Source organism: Glycine soja, chromosome 19, assembly GCF_004193775.1.
Source record: "Glycine soja cultivar W05 chromosome 19, ASM419377v2, whole genome shotgun sequence".
Taxonomy (NCBI): Eukaryota; Viridiplantae; Streptophyta; class Magnoliopsida; order Fabales; family Fabaceae; genus Glycine; species Glycine soja.
The window spans coordinates 50,361,849-50,374,879 of record NC_041020.1 but is presented as its reverse complement, the minus strand read 5'-3'; the positions used below and the strand labels follow the sequence as shown (position 1 = coordinate 50,374,879).

At 30.9% G+C, this 13,031-nt stretch overlaps 2 protein-coding genes across 2 annotated transcripts; both read right to left on the bottom strand.

The window, feature by feature from the left end:
* Nucleotides 1-1,403: 1,403 nt before the first annotated feature.
* On the bottom strand, nt 1,404-2,915 carry LOC114399183 (protein CURVATURE THYLAKOID 1B, chloroplastic-like). The gene is made up of 6 exons (XM_028361315.1): nt 2,688-2,915; nt 2,487-2,611; nt 2,316-2,402; nt 2,160-2,222; nt 1,847-1,884; nt 1,404-1,748 (listed from the first exon to the last, which is right to left on the bottom strand). The coding sequence occupies exons 1-6, from the start codon at nt 2,824-2,826 to the stop codon at nt 1,691-1,693; spliced, it is 510 nt and encodes a 169-aa protein (XP_028217116.1). The 5' UTR covers nt 2,827-2,915; the 3' UTR covers nt 1,404-1,690.
* Nucleotides 2,916-9,109: 6,194 nt separating this feature from the next.
* Nucleotides 9,110-10,357, bottom strand: LOC114397974 (NDR1/HIN1-like protein 12). Its single transcript, XM_028360069.1, has one exon. The coding sequence runs from the start codon at nt 10,246-10,248 to the stop codon at nt 9,655-9,657; it is 594 nt and encodes a 197-aa protein (XP_028215870.1). The 5' UTR covers nt 10,249-10,357; the 3' UTR covers nt 9,110-9,654.
* Nucleotides 10,358-13,031: the final 2,674 nt, after the last annotated feature.

Genomic DNA, 13,031 nt, shown 5'->3' with positions numbered 1-13,031 from the left:
TAGAATCCAATGTACGTACTACTTGTCAATGTTGAAGACGAGAAATTTAAACCAAAAGAAGCAAATGTCCAACGTGAGGAGTGAGGACGTGCAGCCGTAGGTAGGTTCCTTGTACTTCTCATGGCAATTTGCAACCTACGATTCAGCTAAGTGTCTTCATCGTCATGGCCGAATTCGGAGGTGCCAAGCACTCTGCAAAAAACCTTGCAATTCAGAATACTGTCTGCCACCAATAATTCGGAAGAAAAAAAAGCTTGGGTGTCCTGGGTTCAAATATCTTAGGAGTAATTACACTGATTTTTTTTGCGAGATTAATTAGTGGTAATTATTTTTAGACTATGCTTGACTATGATAGACTAAATATTATTCTTATGGATTGATATCTTTCATTTTAAGAAGTTATGCATGCCTCCCATTAATTTTATGTATGGACTATATATACGCTAATACACATATGGTTTCCTTTATAACAAAACAAGAAAGCAACATGTATGCATGGGAAGGCAAGCGAAAATTTTAAATATATCAAGGTATAAGTATAATTACTTTATCTTTAGGAGAGGTTGACACAATTATTCCAATATTTTATGAGAGATGCTGTTATATTTATGATATTTTTTTGTTCTCTTAAATTTTTGCTGTATTATCAATATGAAACATTAACTGAAATTTTGCTTAAGAAATTCAATTCAGTTTCATTCGGATAAGATTAAATAAAATTGTAAAATATGTAATATTAAGTATACGATTGAATTAATGGAGTTGGTGAGAGATTAGTTTTTTTCATTATTTGAATTATACAACTAGTAGCCTTTTCAACTTACATAATAGCCAATGATCACACATACTTCACATTCCTATCATCAAGTTTGGATCAATCTTTAATGATAGGACAGACACATGAGCATATGCAATGTTCACATAAAATTTTAAGATGACCGACTTTTGACTTCAGTTTATTTCATGCTTCATTGGTGTTTGACCTTTGACATTTCTTGTAACTTAAACATAGATTTAGGCATTTAGCTTTCAATATATATCTAGTCTTACTAAGGAATTTTTTCCCTCTCTACTACGTACTCCATTTTGTTGTGGATTGCTAACAACCTTTAGAGAACAACAAGAAACTTTTTGAACTACCATTTTAGTAGTTACACCTCAATACTAAGATACTTATTCTCTGCCAGCACCCATCAATGGAGAAGGGATCAATTCCTTCCAAAATTATACCCTTAATTTCTGCAGATGCCTGTTGTCATGCTCCAATATTGCTTCAATTTTTTAAGCAGCTAAGATAGTGTTGATGTTCTTTTTTAAATTACACGATATATATATATATATATATATATATATATATATATATATATATATATATATAGCGAGAAATGAAATAGATTAATATATACAATGATAAGGTTTCCTTCAAATTCATGAAGTCATCCATGCATTAGATGTTTTTTCTTAACTTTGAAACCACAAAGGGATAATTGAAGAAATGAAATCTTCTTGAAGTAGATTGATTATTAAAAGAGTTACATTTATTATCAGGCTAGATTACATCACATGGGATAAAGTATGGTCAGGAAGCTTATTGCGACAAAATGAAGCGAGGTTTGCATCTTTAACAAAATGCTGCAAGACAGAGATCTCTTTTGTGTGAACAGAATCTAAGCAGCAATTCCTCACTGTTTTAGCTGCTTCCAAGTATTTCGCTATATGTTTCCTTTACCTTTCGTAGAAAAGCTTCCCTGTAGTTGTAAGCAAATTATGGAAATTAAAACATATATCATGAAGTTAATTCATTGAACCAAATTTCAGTAAATTATTCAACGTAATTCGGCTCTACCTGTCAGGCTTGAAAAATAGGTTCTTGTAAGCAAACCACTGCAAAGAAAGACAAATTGAAGATGAATAAATGGATGTTCCAAAACCCAGGAATGCAAGGAAACCATCTTAAAATTAAAAAATTAACTACTATTGTTCATTTTCCTTGGAAGCAGTTCTGCCTTACTCTGATAATTTAATAATGTAAATATATATACTATCATACGAGAGTTAAAATATAAAATAATATGCAACAAGCAAATTAAATAAGGGAAAACACTTTTATCCAACAATCTCATGCAGCTGATGGCAACAGTAAAATTTAATGAACTTACCCCACTGTAGCCAATGCCTACGACCTCAAGAACCCCAGGAATTAAAGGAAGCCTATCAATTGCCTGTTATGAGAGACAATCAGTAATGCTTAGGTTACGACAACTTTAGTTTTGCCAAAACAGTTATATATACAGATAATGCAAATTAAGCATTACTGAGATCATGCCAGCTGAGCCAACCAATGCAACCACACCGGCTACGGCAAGTGAACTCACTGCATATTTGTCTTCAACTTTGTCCCACTACGTACCCAACATTAGCCCATTAGTCAGCAGGAACACAGAAAGTAACAACAGAGATACTTAGAATTTGAGATTGATCCTTACAGCTTCTTGAATAGTCTTCACAATCTCTGGCGTCTCGGCAACAGAGAGCTCGGTCGTGGCAACTTCTGCTGCGGGTGCCTCTCTGGTGGTAGCCATTGCCATAACATTGCTTGCAATCCTGCGACCTGAAAGAATCAAACCATAGTGTATAATGAAGTTGAGTTATAAGACAAAGGAGTTGTAATAAATGAATTGACATACAGAAAGCAGTGGTCTTCCAAGGAGAGTGAACAGGTGGAGGGGAGACACATTGTGGGGATTGTCTTGGACTTGGAGCCTTGGCATCAACAAGGGTGGATGAAGAGGATATAGAGAGTGTGGAGGAGGAGGTTGAGGCCATCCCTGCAACTTGTACTTTCACTCGTGTTAAGGATTCTGAGGCCCCCAGGGAAAGGATATTGATTTATGTTTTGTAATTTTTCATGTGCTGAACCACTCATTTCTGGATAGTGTGATGACATGGCTGGAAGATAGGGCTTTTATGGTATTTCTTACAAGGGCTAAGATTATTGATAATTGATAAAGGATTTGACTGGAGTTTATGGCCCCAAAGAGAAAGAGTAGAGTTTCGAATTTGGGTACTTTGTTGGGCCTACAGTTCACACTCGTGGGTGGAATCAATGAAATTTTTTAGACATAAAATCCTACATATAACATTTGAACTAACTACCTATCATTGTGCGTGTATATTATCTTCTGAGTGGAACTAATGAATAGGTAATTATAGAAAAAAAATATTATTATTCATATTATAAAAAATTAATATCACAGTAAGTCATTAATAACCAAAACCGTTTTATATTTATTTCATTTAAAAATTGACTTTTATCCTGTTATATATGTATGGGAATAAAGTTAGCAAATACTATAAATGTATATCTTGTTACATTGGAGGTATAGTATAATATTTGGATATTTTAAGAAAGCTCAAAGCTCATGGTGGAACCATTAATTGACCATAAAATTCAAATGGGATTTAAGATTTCCAGGGAAAATAAAAAAGAAAAACACCATTTAGTAACTTATATCTTACACGATTTAATTAGAAGTTGATCCGAAATCCTGCACAAGCTGGTTCAATTGGGATATTAGTGCATGATGAATGCTCAATTGGGACAGCCCTTCCACACCTTGGAGACACAGAAGAAAAGGAAAAAGAAGAAGGGTGAATTTGTCCCTCTGACATTTTGCACATGGGAAGGGATAACTGCATTTTTTATTATTTTTTTGCCCTCTTTCTGGCTCGCCTTGTCCTGCACTTGTGGGAGACACAAATATATTATGACATTTCATATTAAATTTCTCTCGGACTGTGGTGATGTGGTGTGCGATTGAGATTGCTCTTCATAATTGAATTTTACTTTTTTCCATGTTAAAGAAAAATTTCAACACATTCTTGAATTGATGCAAATCAGCAACATGTATGAGCCTTTTTCATTGCAAAAGATCAAAGTTTAAACCCATCAATGGCATTAAAAAAAAAGAAAAGATTATGTGTTTCACTTGATATGGTTACCCTGTATATTTTAATATTTATTTTAAACGGGAAATAGAGAAGAGAATCGTTTTTCCAAGGATTCGTTTCAATAATAAAAAAAAAAATCCCTCGTCTGACGTGACATGAAATAGGGGAAATAAGTAGTTTTTCTATCTTTTTGGTTTTTAAGACAATAACACTATATTAAAAAGTTTAACTTTTAGGATTAAATTTATTTTTTTAATTAGTATTACAATTATATAATTTATTTATTTATTTATTTTACTTTGTTTTTCTACTTTTTCAAACATGTTAAAATATTTTTTTATTTTATTTTAATTTATAATTTATTTTGTATTATTGGATTGTTTCCTATTGTAAATCAAATTTTTTTATCTATATAATAAACCTTATTTTGTTTCTTCTTATTTCCTATAGTTTCTACTTTCTTTCCTATTCTTCCTATTATTTTTATTTTTGTACCTATCTAACTAAACACCATTTGATGAGTTATAAATTTCCTTTTTTATAATTATATATATATTTTTATGAGTGGATGAAATAAAAGACAAGAAGAAGAAAAGGGCAAGTATCTAACAAAGGAGACAGCTAGAGCATGAAGAAGGCAAGAAGGGCAAGACTCAGAAATGAAGAAGAAGGTCTATGTTTAGCCAACCAATCCGCACATTGGCTGACTTCTCTAAAGGTGTGCTTGAAAGAAATGTTCCACTCCTTGGCTGCCAATATGAGATCTAAAGAAGAGAGGGAATCAAAATTTGCATATATATGATGCCTTTGAATCCATTGGCCGCAACGACTCCAAATTAAAACCTGATTTGCTGGGGTTACCAAACAAACTATCCTTTAGGGGGAGGATGTCATTGAACGTTTGACGTCCCACTAATTCCAGACTCATTTTGATAAAATTGAGTTATAGAGATTAGATTCAATATATTTTTAGGACAATTTCATGTTATGTTTTGAGTTGTCATAATATGGATTGATGTGTGATATTATTTGCTCCAATCAGGTAATTATGGTGATGTTGGTAATCAATCAACTGGAATAAAAAAGACGCAACCAAAAATTGTGCACGAATATAATGATGATTGATAAAATCTCTTTCACAGTATACTTACGTCACACAATGTCAACATATATGAAAGGAGGAGCATCATTCCCTCGTGGGAATTCCAAATTTGATTCATTATATATTGATGAGAATTCCAAATTTTCCTTGTGGGACTTCCTTCACAAGGAGACAATCTCAACCACTATACCTAAGGAAAATAAATAAATAAAGTATACAATATTGTAATAATGCTAATACATATATATGTGTGTGAGAAAAAGAGTAGCATCTTGCCATTATTCTCTCGTATACCCACTATCACTTCTTCTCCTCAGCCACCTACAATCTCACATGGATATGAAAACAATAACTGGTTGCCCTCTGTTCCCCGTTTCCCAGCCATTCTGCCACCTGTCTTGCAAACTTTCTTCCATTAATCCTCTGTTAATTACCAACTCCCCAAGGTTCAACCCAATGAGCTTTAGCTATCATTAATGGATCCAAATATATGATCAACCGCTTCTGTTATTTCACTTGCTGACACCAATTTACTGTCTTCTTCAATCTATATCAATTTAGCGCCTCGGAATTAAAGGTGATACAATACAACATCACAAATATGCTAGTGCTAAGTTAACTTTTATTTATAAACATAAATAGACTGTTGGAAATAGGGGGAACCTACGTTTTGCGTAGGTTGCAAGTCAGAAGAAAAGTACAGAGACTTAATTTCACTTTGGCGATTTGACTTAAAAAAAAAAAAAAGAGAAAAGACAAATTGTAATACATTAATTACCTTGAGATTGAAAGAGTAGAGAGCCGTAGCCTCCGAAGATGTGATATTGAGATGCAAAATAGTTAGCCTAAGCTCTTGCAAGGCAACAATAACTTTCAACTTGGCATAATTACCATGTTCAAACAACCCGCTAGAGCCAACAACCTCTTGTATCTTTCTCAGTCTCTTTTGTGCCTCTTATATCTTAAATTCTTTCTCTCTAACCCACTTCTTGGGAATGGCATAGCTTTATTATGTTCAAAGAAAAACTGGCGAGAAGCTTTACGTTTTCATGTGACTCAGAATTTGTCAATAATAGAATCCAAAACGCAGTGGCAGCTGCTCATGCTCAACTAACAAAAATCTCTTGGAAGCAAGGTAAGTTTGAATGGGTATTATTAATTTTAAAATGAAATCATTTATGTTTGAATACTTTTTTATACTAATTAAAAGTAAGTCACGAGTAAAGTTTATAATAAATTAGTAAGGTGAGTGTTTCCCGTAGTGTCTATTGGAGTCGGGTTAATAATTGTGAGTGAAATTAGATGGTATAAGGGTCAGAATCACTTTTATTATGCGTAAAAAAAGGAAACGTATTGTGGCCTATAAATATGCCGAACAGAACACGCTAGTTACAAAACATTCATTGTAAATTATGTAATTTGTGTTGTTGAGTGATTATCAGAACAATCGAGAAGGAAAAGGGATATCAACCACAGCTCCACTTTGAGCTTCCCAAACCTCTACCTTGTACGACCAAAATGTACTTTTGTTATGCAATTTTTTTCACTCCCAGTTGCATTATGAAAACGCGATTTCATTAGCAAAACTGTGTCAATAGCAACTGCCTTTGTTGTGTGTGTTTACCATTGGAGCCATAACCTTACATAGTCCATGTTAGGCCTTTAGTAGTTTTTCTTGCATCGGCCCATCTTCTAAAACACTAATTTTCTGTTCAATTTGTCCAAGTCCTGGGCATTTTGCCTTGCTAAGTGATTACTATAAAATATATCAAAAAATAAAAATATTAATTTCTTTTATAAATCTTATCAGTAGACATAAATCCTATCACTCTTGAGAATTTTACCTACTACATTACTATATTAGGGTTTCAATTTCGGAGTTATTATCTTTTATATAAAACTTAGTCAGTACCGCTCAATACGAAAATTAGTCTCCTAAATCATAATTATGCCTGTAAAAATATACTAAATAAAAACAATTCAACTTAAGCTAAAAGGAATATTGAATTGAAACAAACAGCTTTGCTAAAAACCTTAGAATGGAATGATCTCGAATAAGTGCAGCGCATTTGTAAGTTTACATCCAAAAGTAATTCCCTTTACCTATTACTAGTACTAGTTCGGATTCTTCATTCCATTAAACACTAATCAATCAAATCATCCACTGGCATCACAGAAAAGGGAATCCAATACCCTGAGAACAAGCTTCAGTCTGAAAATCAAACTCCAACAGAGGAAACTTCATAGATGCGATGCCCACCATTGAGTGTCTCATAACTTATACCAGTGTTGATTTATCTGTTAATTATTATATTTTTAATTATACTTTCATCTTTATCTATTATTTCCATTTCTTTTCATTTGTAGCTTTTCAAGAAAAAATAAATTATATTATAATTAGAATTCTTAATCAACAAATATTTTAGATTTCTAATAAATAATTTATATTTTGATACAAGATTATTTTTAACTATTGATAATTTCTTTTAAAAACATATCAAAATCTAATTTAAAAATAAAGATAAAAATGATAGCTGAAAGATATAAGTAGTTAAAAAAATAAGTATATCAATAAAGAAAAAAAGAAAAGTTGTTTGAGATGGTAAAAAATAAATTTTTTAGACTAGTTGTTAAATTAATTAAACTTGAAATAAAAATTAAGAAGTATATATGAAAGAAATAAAAATTACAAAATAAAATAAAATGTTCAGGACATGATATTATCATATGGCATGCGACTAAACTAACGTGATAATAATTTTCAAAATTATTTAATATAAGAAAAAAAATCTAAAAATCCTCTCGTTGAATAATAATTTTTAAAAATATTCTCATTCAATATGCGTAGGATTGTGATAGATTGTGCTGTAGTTGTTAATTATGCTTTATGGTAATTGTTTTGTTTGTACTGGTAATACTAAAGCTTGTAAATTTTACTGGTATTGGTGTATTTACTACTGTTAGACCATTTCTTGTGGACTCTAACATGTTAATAATTTTACTTCATTTGTTGGCTGCTAAAAAAATATATTAATTCTCTTTTTCTTAATTATATCTTATAAAAGGAGAAATAATAAATTCTAAAATATTAAATAATAAATAAGAGGGATACGAGACATATTAAGCAATTGCAAATAATTTTAATATAAATAAATAAACCATCTTTATTATTATGCGTGCCATAACCTTGACAACAAATAAAAAGAGACGTGGAAAATAATTGTTAAATATCTTATATACTTATCATAAATGAAATAAAGAATAATAAAAGTCGTTTAATAAAGTTAAAAAATTAAATAAAAACAAATATATTGATTATATTTCTTAATTCGTATACTATTTAAAGTAGATAAATAATAATAAAACAAAATCATCAATTATTTGATCATCTCGATCATAAGCTGTGGACCCATTCGAATTTCTAAGAAAAACCGCTTGTCACTTATCCTGTTCTTAATTGAGACCAACCACATCTAAGCAACAGTGCATAATTCATTAATGGAACTACTTTATTCTATTTTTCTTATTTGGTATCACCGTAAGTCCTTAGATTTCTCAATAATATTCTAAGATATTTTTACCCGTTTCAATCTGGCCTTTAAATCAATTATAAGATATTTTTTGGTCAGAACTTAATCACCATTAAAATTGTTCGATGTTTTCCAAAAGCATATTATATAAGAAATCAAATTCTAAGTCTTTTTTTACAAATTCAATATGGATGGGCAATTAAACTACACCCCATTGTGTACTACATTAATTAGCTTAACTAATTTTTAAGGTAGCAATTGATGCAAATGCTAAAGTGTGGACCAAAAGTAAGTTCTAAAGCGTGCTTCATGTGGGGTTATGAAGAGAAATGAAAATGTTAAGTACTACAGAAAAAGCATTTACTTTAGTTTTGTAAAATGGATTAATTGAATTAGATTTAAATATGCATGATTTGCTTAAGGGATGCATGAAATATATTACTTGTCTGAATTATTGAAATGCGGTTTATACATCTGGCTGGTAGAAAACTTAACTTGATATCAATTAATTTTTCCTATTAGAGTATAAAGCCAAATTCGATTATTCCATTCCCATACTGCCTACAAATAAGTTACAGCTTCTTTCCCTTGTAAATATATTAAAAATGGGGTGAAAATGCGATATAACTTATGCTTACCTTTGGCTTTAGAAAAGCATAGCACTTTCTGGACGATGCCTTACTTTGCTGCTCCAAGTGCCCTGCGTTCAAACTCACAAACATGGACTCCCCACCCCAGTGCCTTTGCTGAACCAACCCAAATAATTCCAAGTAAGAGAAGAAGACCTTTTGCCATTCTGATTCCTTCAAATTAATAACATAACCTTAGACACTGCAACTTGGAAATCCTTTGACTTTTTACCATTTCTAACACACTGAATTTGCAAAAAACCAACCCCTTAACAAAAAATACAAACTCCTATGGCTATATATAATTGCTGGTTAGAAAAGGAATAAAAAAAAGGGCAAGAGTAGCAGCAAATTGCACATTATTACATTACACTGAATTGAAGACAGAAACAAAACAAAACAAGGTAGAGGTAGTAGCTTCATGGTCCTATAAAAATGATAATCATAGATCGACATCGCAGGGTGTAACTCCGAGGAGAGGAACTTGACCCACCAACCCTTTCTTCAAACCCATCAAAACATCGCACTTAACGTAGAGCCCATAGTGCGCAGTTTTGATGGCCCCAGCCTTCCACCGCACTCTGCCCTGAAATATCAGCCTCAGACCCACCACCCCATAAGCCTCGTCCATCGCCAACCCGTTCGAAACCTCCACCGACACCGGGAGCGGCGTGCCTCCGATCACCGGGGACACCGAAACCGAGCTGCGCTTCTCCTGGTACAGGGGTGGCAGCAGAACCTGCGGCGTTATGGCCTGGTTCCTGTACGAGACAAAGGCGGAGAACCTGTCGTAGTAAATGGAGACACGCCTGTTCGGGTTCTTTATGAGGACGGAGAACTGCATGGTGGTTGACATGAGCGGCGGCGTGCTGGTGTTGAGGCCGTAGATGGCGGCGCCGATGACCGTGAAGCGCGGCTTGTGGGGACGGTAGACCAGCCAGAGGACGAGGAGAGTGACGCCGGCTAAGAGGAGGAAGATGGTGATACCTGTGCACACTGCACGTCTTGGATCACCGGAAACTTTGTCCTTTGACATTTTTACTATTTTGCTCTCTGTGTGTGTTCGTTAAGAGAGATGGGAGGTCAATATAGGAGAGGAATCTATGAGGAAAGATCAGTTGCATAATTTTACTTCACTTCACTTTTTTTTGTTGCATATATACACCATACACGTGTGGGTCTTATTTTTTATTTATTTATATATGGCATTTGTTTCTTTAAGCAACTCTTACTCTTTTCTACATTAACAACTTTAATCTTGTAACTCTTACGAAAGATGCTCTAGTATATCACAAAAGTCACAAAGGAGAGTTAGAATTGGGTCACTTGCTATAGTATTGGAATACTTTTATATCTCTTTTACTCCATTTTTTCTTCTTCTTCTTCTTTTTATGTTACATTACTTATTATTATACCTTTCACTTTTCTTTTTCTATCTCTTACTATACTAAGCATATAAGTCTGTGAGTGTTTTACTTCCCCCCACCCAAACTCGTAACTTTCTCCCTCATTTGGCTTCTTCTTACATTTGCTTTAAGGTTAAATTACAATTTTAATTTCTCAGTAACTTTTTAAATCAAATATTTAATCTTTTTAATTTTTAAAATAAATAATTTTAATTCTTTCATCAGTTAACGTAGACATAACACTTATGTTGTAAGAGCTTAAATAAAATAAAAACAAAAAAAAATCTTAATAGGAGTTAAACTAATGAGATTTTATTCAAAGATAAGATAATAAAATACTAATTTTATATTTTTTATATTATTTTATATTTTTTATTTTGAATAATTTAAATATTTTTATTTTTATTTTACTAATTTATAATTAAATTTCATAAATTAATATATAAATTATTTACATAAATTATTTTATAAATTAATTTAATATACATATTAATTATAATATTTAATTTTTTAGGAAACTTACATATTTTTTTAATTGTGAAAATTTATTTAGTAAACAATTTTTTAATGCCAATTATATAAATCAAGAAAATTACATAAATTAATATGCAAATTATTTGATTTAATTTATAAAAAAATATGTAAATTTATTTTCATATATAAATAATACAAATTTTATTTTAATTGTAAAAAGTAAATTTTTTTAATTTTTTAGATTATTTAAATATTATTTTAAGTTTACACAATGTATAAATTACATAATATACATAATCTACATATTAGTTTATGTATTTTTTTAAAATTATAATAAAATAAGAACAGTTTTTTATATATAATAATTTCTTAATTTATATTAAAATAATTTTTTTATAAAAGTAAATACATGTAAAAATAAATATAAACATTTTATTATAATTTATAAACTTTTATAATTCAAAAAATTAATAACTTTTAACTAATAATACATGTAAAATAGTGTTTATAAAATTGGGTCCTCCTTCTTTGCAAACCAAAATCATGAATTTTACAAAATCAAAAGAGCCGATTTTGCCATTAAAAAGTTGGAAGATGAAAATCGAAAATTTTGTAAATCAAGGAGAATCAAAATTATAATTTAACTAATTATTTAAACAAAATAAGTGTCTTTGTGATTTATTGTGTTGTCTTTGAATAAAAAGTCATTAGTTAAACTCTTATTAAGACCAATTTGTTTCTACTTTATTCAACTGTCCTATCAAAAATAATATATCATTTTAAAGTCAATGTTTGACTTTGGATGGTCAAATGATAAAATAACTAAAAAAAATATTCTAGAAAATAAGAGGACTAAATGTATTAATTTATAAATAAGAAAATTAAAATTGTGAATTTGAAATGATAAGGGGACCAAAATTACAAATTATTGTTTCTTTTATTGTCATGGAAGATGAATAAATACTAACAATAAAGATAACAAAAAGAAAAAAAAAAACAGAAATAGAAAGAGATTGCATTTCAAAATGATATTACACGAATTTAAATTGCGGGTGAAATTGTAAGCAAATAAATTCATGCAAATGCAGTTGTCGTTGATGTGAGTTCTCCTAAACTTTAATATTGTAGTTTGTTTGTTTAAGGAGGACTAAAGTAACGCTGTATTTGGTGTCATAGAAATATGATAAAAATGGAGAAGAAACGTTGAAACTTTAATATTGTAGTCTGTTTGTTTAAGGAGGACTAAAGTTAACCCTTTATTTGGTGTCATAGAAATGGAAAGGAAACGTTGAAAATAAGATAGAGGGAAATAAATGAGGTTGTTTGTCAAATAAGGTAGGAATTAGTGAAGAAGCATATCCAAAAAAAAAATGAATTAGTGAAGAAATAAATTAGAAAAAAAACGTGGGTACCATTTCTTTTTTACTTTCGCTCAAAAGAGGTGAGAAACGACAATTCATTTAAGGTTATATTTTTGTCAAAACACCGCCGCTCATGTTGGGTTCCAAACTAACCTCAATACTCTTTTTTCTTAAATTTGCTCTGATTTGGTCTATGAAAGGTAAATAGTGTCCCATAATCGATTAGCCTCCTTCAGTAATCAATTATACATGACAAAATACTAACCTCGCTCTTCTTGTTTGGTGGCTTCGTCACTGAACTACTGAACTGTGCTACTCTTGTTGTCTTTGATAATTGAATATGTTGTTTTTCATTATCAATTAAAGGATTTAAGGTTATCATTTTTAAAACAAAATAATATTTTAATTATAGTATAATTTATCTCTTCTCTTTCCATTCAAACCAAACAACTTTGTAGTATCATTTCTTTTCAATTCTTTTCTATTTCTTTCGACCCAAATAAACCAACATTTTCTACTCTATCTTTTTCTTTACTAAAAATTTGCATCTAGCATGAACTTTAAATATGTGCAAGGTT

Coding starts and splice junctions, on each gene's coding strand:
- LOC114399183 (XM_028361315.1), bottom strand. CDS start 2,826: ATGGCCTCAACCTCCTCCTCCACACTCTCTATATCCTCTTCATCCACC. Junction 2,612..2,687: donor TTGGAAGACCACTGCTTTCT/GTATGTCAATTC, acceptor TGATTCTTTCAG/GTCGCAGGATTGCAAGCAAT. Junction 1,885..2,159: donor TAGGCATTGGCTACAGTGGG/GTAAGTTCATTA, acceptor CTTTCTTTGCAG/TGGTTTGCTTACAAGAACCT.
- LOC114397974 (XM_028360069.1), bottom strand. CDS start 10,248: ATGTCAAAGGACAAAGTTTCCGGTGATCCAAGACGTGCAGTGTGCACA.